Source organism: Alnus glutinosa, chromosome 8 (genome assembly GCF_958979055.1).
Source record: "Alnus glutinosa chromosome 8, dhAlnGlut1.1, whole genome shotgun sequence".
Lineage (NCBI taxonomy): Eukaryota > Viridiplantae > Streptophyta > Magnoliopsida > Fagales > Betulaceae > Alnus > Alnus glutinosa.
The window spans coordinates 23,376,382-23,394,183 of NC_084893.1; the positions used below are offsets into that span (position 1 = coordinate 23,376,382).

Consider the following 17,802-nt stretch of genomic DNA (forward strand, 5'->3'; position numbering starts at 1 on the left):
CTTCCTCTACCTTTTCTCTACGTGGAGTTTATAATTCACCTTATTTTCTCCATCACTTTTCGTAGGCATAAATATATAATCATTATTGTAGGAACGGGCTCAATTTCAAGAAAGAAGATAAATTAAAGGGATAATTGCACCGTTGGTCCCTGTGGTATACCATAATTATTTTTTACTCCCTATGGTTTAAAAAGTTCATGGGAGGTCCTCGTGATATGCAATAATTACAAATCGATCCCTGGCGTCAAATTCTGTTAAATTTTTTAACAGATTCCGTCAAATGCCACGTCAGCGACACGTGTCGCCAATAAGATAGCGACACGTGTCCACCGTAATAAAAAAATACAATTTTTTTTTAAAATAAAAATACTTATTTTTTTTAAAAAAAAAAATCAAAAATAAAATCAAAAATAAAAAAAAACAAAAAAAAAAAAACTGAAGGGGCCGGCCATCCCTTTGGGGGTGGCCTGGCCGCCCCCAGCCACTGGGGGTGGCCGCTTTTTTTAAAAAATAAGTATTTTTATTTTTTTAAAAAAAATTATATTTTTTTATTACGGTGGACACGTGTTGCCATCTTATTGGCGACACGTGTCGATGACGTGGCATTTGACGGAATCTGTTAAAAAATTTAACAGAATTTGACGCCAGGGATCGATTTGTAATTATTGCATATCACGAGGACCTCCCATAAACTTTTTAAACCATAGGGAGTGAAAAATAATTATGATATACTACAGGGACTAACGGTGCAATTATCCCTAAATTAAAGGGCGGCTTTTATAGAAATAACAATTAGACCTCCAAGTATATTTTAATTTTTCAATTTTTTTACAAAGAGCATAATCAAATTAACGGACATATTAGCTAGTTTATAGTGCAAAAGTTTAGTAAATCAAACAATTTTAAAACAAAAAGAAACAATAAAAACTAGAAAATTATCTTATAATACAAATAATAGAAGAACCTATTATTAAAAAAAAAAAAAAAAAACTACAATTGGAAGTCATCGATGCAATTGACGATAAAACCATAAAAACAACCACTTATTTTTGGTAGAGAAGTGCGTGGCTAACATGGCTCTTCCACTGATGTCAAAGATGTTGGGAGACTCCAGTCATGCCATGCTGTCTATTTGTCCTTCAACTCTCACACTTTTTCACGGACAAACCCACAAAAAAAGGAATCTCATTGTCCTGAAAATTCTTTCAGAAGCAATGTGTTTCCCAACCTAAGCTATAATTCAATATATAGTTTAAGAGAAATTCTACATATACTTCCGCTCTCACACTCTCAAATAAGTTAAATGTACACTCCCACACGTGACAGTAAAAATCACTACTGAATTTTGAATCTAGTAGTAATTTTGACTGTCACGTAAGCGAATGTATATTTAATCCAAAATTGACGCAGTAGAAATTAAAATAAACAGAAAATTAAAGAGATAAACATTTGCTAACCTGGAGTCTCACCAAACTAGTAATAGGGAAGAAAAAACCAGCATTTCACTGGCTTTGGCAGCGTCTCACCACCAAAAGATAAATGAGTCACACCTTAAGAAACACAAACATATTTTTTTATTCCATCATCATCTTATTACAAGAGAACATTACACTTAAATAGACACTCTAACCCTAACCTTGATGTGACTGACTTTGGGCCAAGGGCAAATCCCACTTTTAAAATGATAAATAACTTAAACTAACATGACTAACTGTGGGCCAAGTTTATTATTAAATTACAAACAGAAACTAATAATTTAATTAAAATTAAATAACATATTTATTCTTTTCTCATCCAGCGTCATATATCCTTGTTAATTATACAATTTACCGGAGCTTTGAACAAATTCAAGCATACCCACAATATCCAAACTCGCATTTATGACCACGCGCACACTTTTTATTGCACTTGCCACAGTGTTCAACGTTGTAAGCAGTGTCGACGCAGGTTCCACTGCAACAACGTTGTCCATGCTTGCACTTATTCCCACATCGCCCGCAGTTGTTCTTATCCCCAAGAACGTTGCGGCAATGCTTCTTGCAGCAACGGAGAAGGCTCGCCCCGTTGTTTGCCGATATCCCATTGCATACGTTGTGAGCGATGGGATCACAACGCGTACCTTTCTTTATCACAGTGGCCAAAAACCGGCTTCTTGATCTGAGATTGGCCAGTGGGGAGTCGACAACGTACTGATCATCTTCATCGTCTTCGGTATCGTTTGAGAAGGCTGAATGAGAGTGCAAAGATAGGAGAATGAGAATTAGTAGGGAGAGCATGGGTGCACGGTTGAGGAGAGTGCAAGCCATTCTCTGATGAGCTGTTGAGGATGATTGCCCGTCTGAGTGCAAGTTAAGGAACACGTACAGTGGGCATTATAAAGCTGCAAGGCTTTGATAAAATATTGCAAGATCTAAAAGGAATGGAATATATATATAGTATTTAACTCAATCATCACCTCCCATGTCATTGTTGCCCTAGGCTCAACATCTAGCAAGACCTCTAATTAATAACTGGCCATCAGATCGATGCATAAGATTTACACAAATTAACTGCAAATTTGTGCATGCCTCAAAATATCCTAATGACCTCTGGAGATGTAAACGGTTGAATATTCCTCAAAACTCTCGATGAGTGCATATATAATTAGGTCTTCAATGGCAAATGTTATGGCAAAACAAACCTTTGGAGCATTAGGCCTCCAATTTTTACTTTTCTTATTCACCAAGTAAGATAAGGTACGGTGTTAAAATTGCATGAATCAAAAGGCATACTTTTTTTGGCCTTTCGGAGGACAGATTTAGATTAAATTCCTTTTTCTCAAATTCCTTAATTAGATTTTATTTTACAAAAAATTATCAAATTAATTATAAGATAGATGATGACAATATATATATTTTTATTTATCTTATTGGATATAAGAGTCATCATTTCTAAATGACTGTCCACATGCATATTAATTTGATTATCTACTCTCTTTTTTTTTTTCTTTTTGAAAACAATCACACATTCCATTCATTAATGATAATAAACTTAAACACAACATTAAGCATTTACAATATCCATAACACATTGAGGAGCATCTTCAATGTGAATCCCTTATTCTCTTTCAGAGAGTCCAAGCTTAGCAAGCAAATGAGCAATAACATTTGCCTCCCGCCTTGCATGGGACACCCCCTCCATTGTTGAAAGGATTTAGCACATGCATGCAAGCATCATCAATTAATTGCTCATAGAGACACCAGTTTTTGCAATCCTATCTAAATCTTAATGCTTGTACCGCTTGTATTGTGTCTCCTTCCACTTTCACCTTTTGTCACCCCATTTCTTTAGCAAAAGGAATTGATCTTAAAACAATAAAAGATTCTGCAACAGCGCTAGCTGGATCAACAATATTACTCTTTGGATATTGCAAAGTAGCCAACACCTCCCCCTAAGGATCCCAAACAATCACCCCGATTTATTGAATATATAGTGATCGAACTCGTTAAATGATTTATTTATTGGCATAAGAAAACCTAACAACTTTCACATAAACACCTTTACCTATGTTTTCTCCTTTTTGAAACCATGTTTATCATAATCCATCAAAATTAATTAATTTTTTTTAAAAAAAAAAAAAAAAAAAAAAATCCGTAAACCTCTAAATTGATAAGTGTAGAAGATGACTATTACCTCCAAAAACATCTCATGTAAGTGTCATGAATTTATCTTTGTTTGATATTTCAAAATATACAACAAAATAAAGATCTAAAAAAACATAAGAAAAATTACTAAAGTAATACCTGGGGTTTAAGCTTGTATCAAATTGATACATGGGGTGTAAAAATTATAATAAAAATCCTCATGGTAAGTTTATTTGTATCAAATTTACCCTTTTGCATGTCCAATTCAAAGAGGATGGTTGCCATTTACGAGGATTGTCGGCCACCACCCCCTCAATGAGAGGCTATTTCTCTCTTCTTCTTCTTCCTCCTCTTCTTCTTCTTCTTGTAATTTCAGAGAGTATAATTTTTTAAAAGTTATGCCCGAAAAATAAATGAAAGTGGATGAAATAAACAATTTACTACAAAATTTTTATCATAAGAATATCTAAGATAATTTATATATCATAAATATCAATTTGATACAAAACTAAGTTGGAAAAATCAATTTAGGTTATGTTTGGGTGTTAGATTATATTGTATTACATTATATTATGTTTGAAAATGTTGTTTGGGTAGGTTTTTAAAATTTAAATTGTATTCGGGTTTTAGCCGATCCACTTTTCGACTAGTTGTTTTAACCCAATTAAAAAAAAAAAAAAAAAAATTAACCCAACTCAATAATAATAATAATAATAAAAAGGAAAAAATAAAAACCCTTGGTGGAAAAGCTACCCTCAAAGTTAATGGGGGTGGCTCAACCAATTTTTGGAGGTGGCTTGGTCACCCCCGTCTGATTCGAGGGTGGCTCAACTACCCCAAAAAGAGCAGCTAGGGGTGGTTTGGTCACATCCAAGCGGTTTCAAGGGTGGTCGGCCACTCCAGTCTAATTCGGGGGTGGTCGATTATCCCCTGTGGGGTAGCAGAGCAGCTATTAGGGGTGGTACGAAAACCAACCTTTTAAAAAAAAAATTAGTTTTTTAGTTTTATAATAATATAATAAAAATCATTTATATATATATATATTTCTCAATTATATTCAATTTAATTCACATTTTCAAACATCTTTTTCAAATTTTATTTTAGATTCTCTAAACCATTCAAACATAATTTTAAAACTCAAATTTTTTTAGTATTCACAATTTTAAATATTGTAAAATATAATCAAATATAGTACAAAAATATTGAACACCCAAACATGTCCATAGTAATTCTCCATAACAAAGGAAAAATATTAGAACTTCTTCTAGTGTCATTCTGAGATTCTTCTATACTGGCATGGCACCTTATTTTTAATAAAAAAATTTTAAAAAAAATTACAATTTAATTTCTCTCACTTATTTTTATTAAAAAAATAAATAAAATGTCGTGCCAGTATTAAAATACCCGCACTTCTTACCCTTAATTAGCCGACCAGGAAAATCGGAGGCAAAGATGCTGGTACACGTGTGCGGGATCGTCTTTCCTGGCGGAAAATGCGTCAGAGTCACGGGCAGGTCACATCGAACGAACGCTAGCTAGGTACGATCTCCATGGTCGGTCGGAGAAAACTGAATCAATCTGGAAGGTTCACAAAACACGGTTGAAACACATGCGCGCCGCGCGACGTCCCCACCGAATTTGCACTGTCCTTCGAAGTCGTACCCAGATTGTGTTGACTCCACGCCACCATGCGGCATGCAATTAAATGATTAATTAATTAATTATTCCCATCGGTTTTCGTCTCAAATTGATAATCATTGCCCCCCAAAAAAGTTAAGTGGAATGGGAAGTTGGGTACATGCTCTCCACAACTATTTTGCAAGAATAAATTTTTTAAAAAAACTAATTTTTTTAGTAATATATATATATATAAAGGGGACTCTCTTGTGAATATGTTATTGTGCAAGTGTTTGTATATACAGCTCAGTGTGTTATACATATCGGCATTATTATGCTCATTGTGTGATGCATATTGGCATTATTAAGCTCCAACTTTGACAAATTTCAAAGAAAGAATCATGAAGAGAAAACAAATTAAAGGTATGTTTGGTAAACAATTTTGTAGTTGAATTTTTGTTTGAATAGTAGTAAGATGTTATTTATGTGAGAGAAAGTTAAAAAAGAACAAAAGAAATTGTAATTTTTTTTTTGTAAGGAAAAGTAAAAAAGTTACGTTTTTTAATATATTTTTTGGTTAAATAGTAATAAAAAGTTAGTTATGTGATATAAAAAATAAAAATATTTTTAGATTGACTTTCTTAAAGAAATGAGGATAGCTAGTTTGCCAAACGGTATGAAAAACTTTTTTCTTTTCCTTCTTCTTCTTCTTCTTCTTCTTCTTCTTCTACTTCTTCTTTTTTTTTTTTTTTTTTTTTTTTTTTTTTTTTTTTATTATGTATAAATACTTGGGATTCAGGCTTTGCTCCTCAATTACTTAAAGAATGGAATGGATCTCTTATCCTCATTCCCCTTGGCCCACAAGTGTGGGCCAAGGAAATGGGGAGCTACTAGAATGGTGAATCTTGACCCCTAAGAATGTCTCAGGCCCAAACGTGCCAACCACGTCCCAAACCAATCCAACTAAAATAATGCATAACACTACCCAAATAAAGCTACACCGAGAAATGATACATGCACTCATAGTGCACAACAAGTGCACTACCACAAGGCATAATAGGGTGGGACCCAATGTGTAATCCCCACCCCATTGTGCCTTGAGTAATGATTGAACACCACCCAAAGAAGAGTAATGCTACACGTCATACACATGTCCCTCTTGTATCCCTCTAAAAATGAGGTGGTTTTTAAAATCACCATTGAGCTTGTAATTGATCAAAATTGAATTTTGATCACATAGTGATTTTAAAAGCCACCTCATTTTTAGAGGGACACAAGAGAGACATGGGTATGACGTTTAGAATTACTCCTCAAAAATACAACTTTTCACCAACTTGCTTATGTGGCAAGGTGGTCCCCTATCTTAATTTATTTTTAAAAAATAAAAAAAAAACTCAAAAAGTAGTGGGGGACCACCTTGCCACATAGGCAAGGTGATAAAAAGTTGTATCTTTAGGTGGTGTTCAATCATTACTCTTGTGCCTTCTAGTAATGCACTTATTGTGCACTATAAATATTTTCAGTATTTCCATTGTAGAAAATCATAACGTTACGGGCAATTACGCCTTATTAGGAAATGTCCCAACGGTCGACAAGATTATTCAATGTGTTTTAATTATTTTGTATATGGGCAGAAATAGCCCAAATGAGAGATTTAATACCTTAAAAAAAGAGTTCTCTACTTCGGCATATATCAGAAATGGTAAGTGAAGTTTTATCAATTTGTTTATATGTGTATATGAACGTTTAATTTTTGGTGTTAATTTACATTCCAAGTTGTAGTACCCATATATTATGCTACATAGGAGTTGATATAAGGTGGAAACTAGATAAGTTAAAGGTGATCACAGTTTGTAAAGGTGAACAAGAATCTGCCGATGATCTCATGGTATAATTTTAAGGGAAAATTGCTTCATGGTTTATGTGGTTGACTTAAATTACAAATCGCTTCCTCTGATATCAAAATTAATTCAAAGAACCTTATAGTTGTCTTAATTTATAAATCGTTATCTGTAGTCAAATTCAGTTAAAAAATTTGACAAATTCCATTAAGTACCACAGTAGCACCAATAAGACAATGACATGTGTCAATCATAATAAAAAATATATAAATATATTTTTGGGAGGGGGACATTAATAATGTAGTAGTAATTTGAGGGGGCTATGTGTACTTTTCTCTAAAAAATAAGAATAAATGCACTTTTGATCCATGCAATTTGGGGTTGTGACAAATAGCTCCGTAGAGTTTAAAAAGTAACAAAACATAATAGACTTTGTGAGTGGAAATGTCATTTATTTTTATTATATAAATGACATGGATCATAATATTATTCGTACTGATGTGGCACATGATGGATTCCGTTAAATTTTTTAATGACATTGATCTATTTGTTTTTTATTTATTTTTTAACCTTAGGGAGTGTTTTGTCACTTTTTGAACTTCATAGAGCTATTTGTTATAACCTCAAACCACACGGATCAAAAGTGCATTTATCCCTAAAAAATACCTAAACACATAACTTATTTTTTTGAAGTGTGGATGTTGCTTGTTATATATATATATATATATAAAGAGTAATGTCATTTAGTAGATTACTATACCGTTGCGGTATAATTGGGATGATGTGGCATTGAAAATTAGCTTTTGAATTAGTAAGGCTTTAGAAAAAGAAAAATGATTATAACTATCAAATCATTTCAATTATATATCAGTCATATATTTTTTTATTAAAAGAACAAAAAAAAAAAAAAAAAAAAAAAAAACGCTCTCAAAACTTCATCAGACAAAATTACTTTAGTAGACCTGGTATTAAAACCATTTTTCAAATGTAGCTCACAAAATAATTATCAATATCAAATTTTCCAAAAGTCGTTTTTGAAACCCAAAACCCAAAAGCCTTCTCGAAAACTTTTTTTTTGAAAAAAAGGAGATGCATTTCATTTGAAAACCCGTTCCCCAACGGCTACCAGACCTGGTATTAAACCCTTTTTATTTTTTTATTTTTTAAGTTAAATCCATTTTTTTAAATGTAGACAACAAAATAATTCTTAATTTCACATTTTCAAAAGTCGATTTTAAAACCCAAAACCAAAAAACTTCTCGAAACTTATTTTTACAAAAGGAGAAGCATTTCATTTGAAAACCCGTTCCCCCAACGGCTTCCTGAGCCAAATTCAAATTATAAGTTCCCCATCCCCTTCTCTCACAAAAAAAAAAAAAAAAAAATAAAAGAGTTCCCCATTACTCATTATTCCTCGCTCTCACTCTCTCCAATGGCGACCACCAACGGCTTTCTCAGCAGCCCCTCCGACAAGTCTCGCAAACACCCCACCCCATCTCCGCCGACTCCTCGGCTCGCTCCTTTCGGTTCGAGGCCTACAAACTTCTCCAGGCGGCGGCGGCGGTCTTCGGGGAGGAGCTGCCGATCCCAGAGATCGTGGCCCTGGGTGGCCAATCCGACTGCAAGAGCTCTCTCCTCGAAGCCCTCCCTGGGTTCCGCTTCAAAGTCCGCGAGGTCGAGATGGGCACCCGCCGCCCCCTCATTCTCCAGATGGTCCACGACCCCTCCGCCCTCGAACCTCGCTGCCCCTTCCAGGTTTTCTTTTCCTTTTTTTTTTTTGTTTTTTTTTGTTTTTTTTTCTGTGCCCTTATTTTAAATTGAAACAATTGGCTTCTAGTTTCCAGCAAGTGAAATGAAATGTCGACTATGGAGGCTGAATGATTTTGTTAGTTTTAATTGAATGCAGATTAGTGTTTTAGTGAGTTTCAAATAATCAACTATCTAAACGCTGCTAATGGTATCTTTATGCGTCTTCACCCCTTTTTATTTATTTATTTATTTATTTATTTATTTATTTTTTTTTTATATATATATATATATATATTCAAACTGGGATTGACGTTTTAGGCTACCTTTTAAAAATGTCGGACTCGCAGATGTATAGCATGTATTCAGTGCTTTATATTACACTTCTCTTCCTTGTTTGGTTGCCAAGAAACAGGAGGAAGTTGTGAATTACAAAGTTGTAAAAATGAAATTACTTGTTACGTTGAAACGGAAATTGATGAAAACAGCCAATCTTCTTTGTAGAAACTGGGTGGATCAAGTTCAGTCTTTTATTTGTTTCTTGGGAATCAAACAGCAAGTAACATGGGAATGAACATATTAGGGTTTGGATATTGAGAACTGAAAAACTTGTGGGTTCCTCTGTTTATTGGATATAAACAGACTTTATATTGGTCGTATGGTATATGCAATCTTCTTGACGTGGTGGTTATCGAAAAGTGCCAGTGTTGATTTTTCAATCTAGACTCTTCGTTATAAGTTATAAGGAGAAAGAAAAAAAAATTTCTTTTAAAATTTTTCACAATGTCTAATAGTCATATGCTGCGATAGGCATTGATTTTTCAAATCTGGGTAATTTGAAGTCATATGTTGCGTGATGTGTTTGATAGCTGTCAAATCTGGGTAATGCACATTAGGTATTATCTTTTGCATTAAAAAAAAGTTCAAGTTGCTGGAGAAGTTATAATGAACAGAGGCAAACAAGATTTGTAAATTGTAATCTGAATATTCATGGGAAAATGGGGTTGCAACTCGCTTGATTCTATCATCATAGATGTCTGTCTTCATTGCATTTTGTTTTGACAGTGCCGTTTTATTCTTATGTTTCTGTTTTTGTAGGTTGACTGGCTGAACAAGATTATTGCACATATTTTGCCTTATCTGCACAAGGTCTGACCATTCCTAAATTTTATTTATTTATTTTTCTTTGGCACCTGAAAAATTGAGAAGCAACTGAAACACATTGAATAAGAGTTGGAATAATTAATGAAAATTCTGTAAGAATCGCATGGAAATATGTGCAGGAAGAAGGAACTAGGGAGCTGCTTGTCCAGAATAAAACAAAACCTATAAATTGGCATACACAAGTATTAAACAAAACCTACAAACAGAACTAGGGAGCTACCTGTTGTCTCCTTGCTGAGGGCTCTTCTGTCTCCATTATGCTTCCAGTGAGTTTCTTCTTGTAGTATTTCAATTCCATAAAGTAATCGTATTTGAGTTATACCCATTTCAATTTTTATCTAATTTGATAGTCAGTTTTGACTTTTTGAGTGAAGAATGAATGAACTGAGCTTTAGGTAAAGTGAACTACTTCATAATTACATTACAACAGTCTAGTTTGCTTGTACCCTATTTTCTTACTTTTTGTTTGATGCATTTCTCCTATTAATTTCCAAATGATTCAACTGGCAAGTTTACCATGTTGATCTAGAGTAGGCAACAAAACTGATTGCTGTTCTGGAAACTAAACACAAGAGAAAAATATTCTCCCCATTGCCGTGTGGCACAAGGGGATTAATTCCCTTTCTGGCCGAATTCTAGTAGTACTAGGATTCTGTTTTCGTACTCCTACTGCTACTCCTAGTTCCACATGGGTTGTAACTGTTTTTTCTCGTAGTATGCTAAGCCTATAAATAGATACCTTTGTAGCTCTTACAATTTACTAATTCACTCTAGGTCTTCAATGTTTACTAAGAACTTAATATTCTTGAAGTATTCTCAAGAATAAGAAAAAGTATTGTGAGGAGCAAGTTGAGAAGCCCACACTCTTGGTTATATTTAATAATTGGTGAGAAGATCTGAAGGTTTCATAATCTTTGAGGCTGCACGTTTTTCATTAAGGAGCAAGAATAAAAGATTTTGCCCAAAACCCAAGGAGTGGCCGAAACACCAAGTAAGTGGTTTCAGCTTTTGCAGTTTATTTTAAAATAACATAGCTCTTCACTTGTTCTTCTTAAAATTTGATCTTAGTTTGGGAATTTATTATAATTTAATACTCTATATGTCAATTTATGGGTTTTGTATTATTCTGGACAAGTAGCTCCTTAGTTCCTTCTTTACACATTTCTATGCGCTTCTTACAGAATTTTCATTAATTCTTCTTGTTCTTATTCAATGTGTTTCAGTTGATTCTCAATTTTTTATTTCAGCATATATTTTGCTGTATCTCCACAAGATTATTTGATGTGTTTTAAATATTTGGTAGGGCAGAAATAGCCCAAATGAGAGACTTAACACATAAAAACAGTTCTCTACTTCAGCTGTACTATTATGGTTTGATGTTTATTTAATAGTATAGTAGTTTGATGGAACTGTGACTTAAAAATGTAAATCTAATTTTTTTGACCTTTTGGTTTCATAGGTAGTTTTTAGTGTCGGATTACTCTTGATTTGTTGAAGGATGTCAAGAAATTAAACTAATATCATGTGGTCATTGAGGATTAATATGCTGTTTTGGGTTTGATTCCCTATTACCTAATGTTCTAATACACCATTAATGAGCTTAGTGTGGTGCTTGTTGACAATGCTAATGGAGGAGTTCTTAGAAAAGTACGAAAGTTTTGCTCAACTTGTTGCCAAGCTTTTACCCCACTTTCCATATAATTTTATGTACTGTACCAGCATTTTCGAGCTCTCTTAGAGTCAAAATAGGTTGTATAATTGCAACAGTACACAGTATATATATTGTGGATGATATTATGGACATATTATGTCAACCTGAGTAATAAAATTTTCCAAGAAAAATTGGCACGTGCATAATTTGCCACGTGACATTTATTGCATTGTTAAGCATGTTAGTGCATAGTTTTCATCAAAATCATGTCCCATGCATTTTTATTTTATTTTGGCATGATGTTAGTATATTTTTATTTTTTAAACAAAGCTGGAAAAAATATTTTTCAGAGCCACAGAAGCCTGGCCGCATATCCAGGGTTTGTCCAGGTTTGTTCAAAATTTTTAGAAGGGGATTTATTAGGAATTTCTTGTTTCAAAACCTTAATCCTTGTAGACAAAGGACTACCCCTAGCCTATATAAAACCCCATTATAGTCGTGTACCCTATTGCAGCCCTCACTTTTCTACCAAAAATTCTAGAGAACACAAAAATGCTCGCTCCTTAAGCTTGCCGCAGCCCGCTTTGTGCTTGGAGAAAATTTTGTTTTCTCTCATTCTCTCATCAAACCGATTAGTGCAGCACTTCAAGTTCAAGTTCTTTCATCAATTCATTGATTCCCTTTGTGAGTTTTCATTATCCTATTCTTGTTTTGTTCAAATAGTTCATATATTGTGTAGTTTTCATGAGATCATGTTAGAATAGGTTATGCTTGCATGGGAGCATGTCATACATTACATGAACAAATGATAGGATGTTGTTTTATTACATGATAGTATCATAGAATCATGTTTTATTTTCTGTTCTAATCAGTTTTCAAAACACCTAAACTGATTTTTCTTAAACTACCCGAAAACCATGTTTATTTAACATAGTTTTGCAAAGATTGAGTCTTTTTGATTTCTAATCACCGAACCAACTTAATATTTTCCAGATTGATGTTTTTCATGCATGAAAAATATTTCCAAAGTGACCTATAGATCGGCCAAGCCTCAGACATACTTTTTCTTGATGCAACTTCATGTTTTCAATTCCTCGATTACATAGTTGTTGTATGATGTTTTAAATCCTCAAAAATAGTTTTCAAAAACTAAATTTAGGGATGATTTTAGGGTTCTGGACAGAAACTCCAGAGACCTATAAATCAGTCCTAGGGTCCTTTAATCATGAGTTTTAAGCATCCAAACCACACTGCTTTGATCTAGGCATGTTTCGGCTCATGTAGTAGCAAAAAAAATTCCAAACTCATGTCCATCATGTACAGATTTGGTTGAATTTCATAGTTGTGTTTCAGATACTCATAATTGATCCATATAGGCTTTGGTTATTGGTTCCAAGAGGCCTCATGCTAATTTGAGTTAGTCTAGTTAGAAGCCTAGAAAGCATGTTTAGAAATATTGTGTTTAATAGTTCCTTTGGGCGAGGAGTTCGAAATTTGAGGTGATAGAGGTTGTTGTTTTCCCAAACTCGTATCAGCCCTTCAAGCTACTTGATTGCTGCGACAAGGATGTTTGGGATTTCTTGCTTATGTCACGGAGGAGAAGCACAACACAAGGATTGAAGATATTCTGACCTTGAACAAGTATGCGGATGTCTTTCGTGAGGGTTTACGCAGTTTATCTTCAGATATGGAGATTGAGTTTACTATCGACTTTGTGCTCGGAATGGCACCGTTTTTGAAAGCACCTTATCGGATGGCGTTGAAGGAGCTGAGTGAGTTGAAGGAGTTGTGGGATAAAGGTTTTAGTTGACCTAGTGTATCGGCTTGGGGAGCGCCTGTTTTGTTTGTTAAGATAATGGGCGGATTGATGAGACTTTGCATTTTTCCCGCTAGTTGGATTGCACGACCCTAGCATACGAGGCATAATAGTGTATTATAGGCCATTAAAGAAAAAAAATGTTTTATTATGTATACATATATATGTATGCAAGTTTTGAAAAGGAGTTTTGAAAGCCAAAAGATTTTTTTGACAAATGTTTTCCACTAAAAATTGAATTTCAATACTTCCCCTCAAGCTGGAACAACTTGGAGCACACACTACGAAGATAGACTTATAAAAAAACATGAACAAGAAAATGCTCTAAACCAAACATAAACAAGTTGAAATTACACAAAAAGCAAACAACGAACCAAAATTCGCCAAAAACTTCAACGTCAGTCATAATCTTGCAGGGAAAACTACAACGGACAGTTGGATCTCGTTGCAAAACACCAGGGCTAGTCGAATCTCTTCGGAAAGTACCATTAACTGATGGTCTCCACAAAATAACAAGGCCGGTTAGATCTCAAGAACTAACTACGACAATCACGATTCATGTTATCATTACGATCAACAACCAACGACGATTACGTTTCTCGTGATCAATCCAACCAACTAATTACACTTGATTGATGATCGACTACCAACAACTGACAACCAACAACATCGCTTTTTTTTTTTTTTTTTTGAGCAGCTAACAACAACGTTTGATTCATGACCAATATAATCAACAACAGTCAACCACAACCAACAACAACGTTGGATTGATCGTCAATATAACCAACAACATTGTCTTGATTATCAATTCCACCAACAACGCTCAAACATAGCCAACAACATACAACCAACAACAATGTTTGATTGATGATCAATACAACCAACAATAGACAACCAATAACAATGTTTGATTAATGATCAATACTACCTACAACAGTCAACTACAATCAACAACACTCAATCACAACTAACAAATGTTGGATTGATCATCAATACAATCAACAACGTTGGATTAATCATCAATACAACCAACAACGTTCAACTACAACCAACCACAACATTGGATTGATTATCAATATAACTAACAACGCTCAACCACTACTAACAACTGACAACAAACTACGTCGGATTTAACTTCAATACAACCGACAACCGAAAACCATCAGCGTTTGATTGATGATCAATACAGCTAACATTTGTCAACCACAACCAACAACATTGGATTGATCATCAATAGAACTAATTTGATTGATGATCAATACAACCAACAACGGTCAACCACAACCAACAACAACGTTGGATTAATCATCAATACAACCAACAACGTTGGATTGATCATCAGTACAATCAACAACGCTCAACTACGTCAAACAACAACGTTTGATTGATCATCAATACAACCAACAACGGACAACAAACTACAATGTCGAAGTGAACTTCAATACAACTGACAACCGAAAACCAACAATAGCCAACCAACAACGTTTGACTGATGATCAATACAACCAACAACTGTCAATCGCAACCAACAACATTGGATTGATCATCAATACAACCAACAACGCTTAACCACAACAACCAACTAACAACTGACTACGTCGGGTTGATCATCAATACAACCAACAACCGAAAACCAACAACGGTTAACCAACAAGGTTTGATTGATGATCTATTATTAACCAACAACGTTGGATTGATCATCAATAAAAATAACAACAGCGAACCAACAACAACGATAACTTGTAAACACTACTCTAGTACTCCCCTTGAGCAACAAACCTAATGGTTGCTCCATGTAGCCCAATTGGCGGGTTGTACACTAGTCGGCCTAGGTGGGAGTTTCTCACCCTGATTTTTTTTAATACGGACATGGTGATGGCGATACTAGGGAAGCGTACTCAGCGGTATTTGGGTAGCCCAATCAGGGAGTACTACTCGTGCCCCAGCAGGATGTACACCAATTAGCCCTGGTGAGAGTCTAGCCTTGAACTTTTTCGGTACAGGGGAGCGTACCTGGTGCTGTTTAGGTAGCCGAGTTAGGGACTACCTGATCTTTTTCAGTACGAAGATGATGATGGCGATGCATTGGGAGCGTACTTGGCACTGTTTGGGTAGCCGAGTTAGGGACTACTTGATCTTTTTCGGTACGAAGATGATGATGGCGATGCATTGGGAGCGTACTTGGCACTGTTTGGGTAGCCGAGTTAGGGACTACTTGTTCTTTTTCGGTACGAAGTTGATGATCGCGATGCATTGGGACCGTACTTGGCACTGTTTGGGTAGCTGAGTTAGGGAGTACCGCTCGTGCCCAGCTGGAGTTCATCACCCTGGTATTTTATGGTACGAAGATGGCGAGGCTAGGGGAGCGTACCCAGCGCTGTTTGGGTAGCCGAGTTAGGGTGAACTGCTCGTGCTCAGCGGGATGTAGCCTAGTTGGCTAGGCGAATGTTTTTCGCCATGAGCTTCTTTGGTACGGTGCTTGCGATGGTGTTGGCAATGCTAAAGGAGCGTACCCGTCGTTGTTTGGGTAGCCGAGTTAGGGAGTATCACTTGTGCTTAGCGATGGCGATGGCGATGCTAGGGGAGCGTACCCTGCGTTGTTTGCGTAGTTGAGTTAGGAAGTACTGCTCGTGCCCTGCGGGATGTACCCCAGTTGGCCTAGACGAGAGTTTCTTGCCCTGAGCTTCTTTAGTATGGTGCTGGCGATGCTAGGGGAGTGTATCAGGTGCTGTTTGGGCGGTCGAGCTAGGGTGTATTGCTCGTGCCCGGCGGGATGTAGCCCAGTCAACCCAAGCTCTGAGTTTTTCCCCATCAGCTTCTTCGGTATAGTGCTAGAGATGGCAGTGGCAATGCTAGGGGAGCGTACCCGATGCTGTTTGGGTAGCCGAGTTAGGGAGTATCGCTCGTGCTCGGAGGGATGTACCACAGTCGGCCTAGGTGGGAGGTTTTCTCCATGAGCTTCTTCGGTACGGTGCTGGCTATGGCGGTTTGCGATGCTTGGGAAGCATATCAAACTCTTTTTTTGTGGCTGAGTTAGGGAGTATTGCTCGTGTTTGGTGGGTTGTTCCCTAGTTGGCCCAGGCGGGAGTTGCTCGTCCTTAGCTTTTAAAGTACGACAATGGTTATGCTAGGGCAGCTTACCTGCCACTATTTCGGTAGGTGGGAGTTTCTCAGCCTAATCTTTTTTTGGTACGGAGATGGCGATTGAGGTGATGATTTCGATGGTGATGCTTGGGGAGTGTACCCGACATTGTTTGGGTAGTCTAGTTGAGGAGTACCACACGTGCCGGGTTGGATTTTTTCACCTTGAACTTCTTCGGTATGGTGTTGGTGATGGCGATGCTAAGGGAGCATACCTTTTGGTGTTTGGGTATCCAAGTTTGGGAGTATCGCTCGTGCTCTGCGAGATTTAGCCCCAAACGGCCCAGACAGAAGTTTCTCACCTTGAGCTTCTTCGTTATTGTGCTAGCGATGGCGATGATAGGGGAGCGTATTTGGCGCTGTTTGGCTGGTCGAGTTTGGTACGGTGTTGGTGATGTCAATGTGTTAGTTTCTAATTGGCTTCATCTTGTTGGACAAAATCACTTCTTTGTAAAGATGCTTTTAAACAGGGATTCTGCTATTCAGAGTGCTTCCAGAAGATTCTGCACAATCTACAAGTCAAAAAAATCGGATCCTTTGCAGTCGTCCGGACGACGTGATATACTGTCCGGACGCCCAACTGTCCAAAGCATCATCTGTCTGGACAAGAGAACTTTCCGTCCAGACCTTCCTCTGTGTCAAGAAGCTTCGAACTGATCCAACTTGCATCCGTCCGGACGTTTCAGCAGCACGTCCGGACAACACTCAGTGTTCGACCAGCTATGGGATTCTTTCAAAAACACAGATATGGGAAGACCGCTGCAACCGTCCGAACGATGTGGTTTCCCGTCCGGACGCGCTCATACATAAGACAAGTATCGCATTCAAAATTCAGACGCCCGGACGCGCGAGCATCAGATATGGAAATTGCGTGCATCAAATCAACTGTCCGGACGACCATTCCTTTGGTTTGGACGCACGGAGCCTAAATATGGAAATTACGTGCAGCGGAAGTGCGACCGTTCGGACGACAGTGCACCACTGTCCGGACGCGACTCAAATCATGAAAGAATTTCAGCGAAATTTTGGAAAGCTGATCGCACAATTGTCCGTCCGGACGGCGCCTAGGTTTTATCAAGCTAGACGCTCAGTTGAACCTGGAGCTTATAAATAGAGGTCCCTAGGCTTAAGAACAGTAAGAATTCGGTATTGAATTCCTTAGTGCTTAGAGAGTTATATTGTAAGATTATTGTGCTGAGTTAG

The 17,802-nt window shown here is 36.6% G+C and overlaps 2 protein-coding genes across 2 annotated transcripts in view; one reads left to right on the forward strand and one right to left on the reverse strand.

Annotated features, from left to right (window-relative positions):
- Window positions 1-1,557: 1,557 nt before the first annotated feature.
- On the reverse strand, window positions 1,558-2,358 carry LOC133876022 (protein GRIM REAPER). The gene has a single exon (XM_062314324.1). The coding sequence runs from the start codon at window positions 2,304-2,306 to the stop codon at window positions 1,848-1,850; it is 459 nt and encodes a 152-aa protein (XP_062170308.1). The 5' UTR covers window positions 2,307-2,358; the 3' UTR covers window positions 1,558-1,847.
- A 5,091-nt stretch (window positions 2,359-7,449) lies between these two features.
- The window catches only part of LOC133876248 (dynamin-related protein 5A-like), a 39,561-nt gene continuing 29,208 nt past the window's right edge, over window positions 7,450-17,802 (forward strand). The window contains exons 1-5 of the mRNA XM_062314533.1: window positions 7,450-7,493; window positions 8,473-8,836; window positions 9,926-9,976; window positions 10,111-10,257; window positions 10,766-10,982. Coding sequence (XP_062170517.1) covers window positions 7,450-7,493; window positions 8,473-8,836; window positions 9,926-9,976; window positions 10,111-10,203 — 552 coding nt within the window. The 3' untranslated portion in view covers window positions 10,204-10,257; window positions 10,766-10,982. The remainder of the gene's footprint in view (window positions 7,494-8,472; window positions 8,837-9,925; window positions 9,977-10,110; window positions 10,258-10,765; window positions 10,983-17,802) is intronic.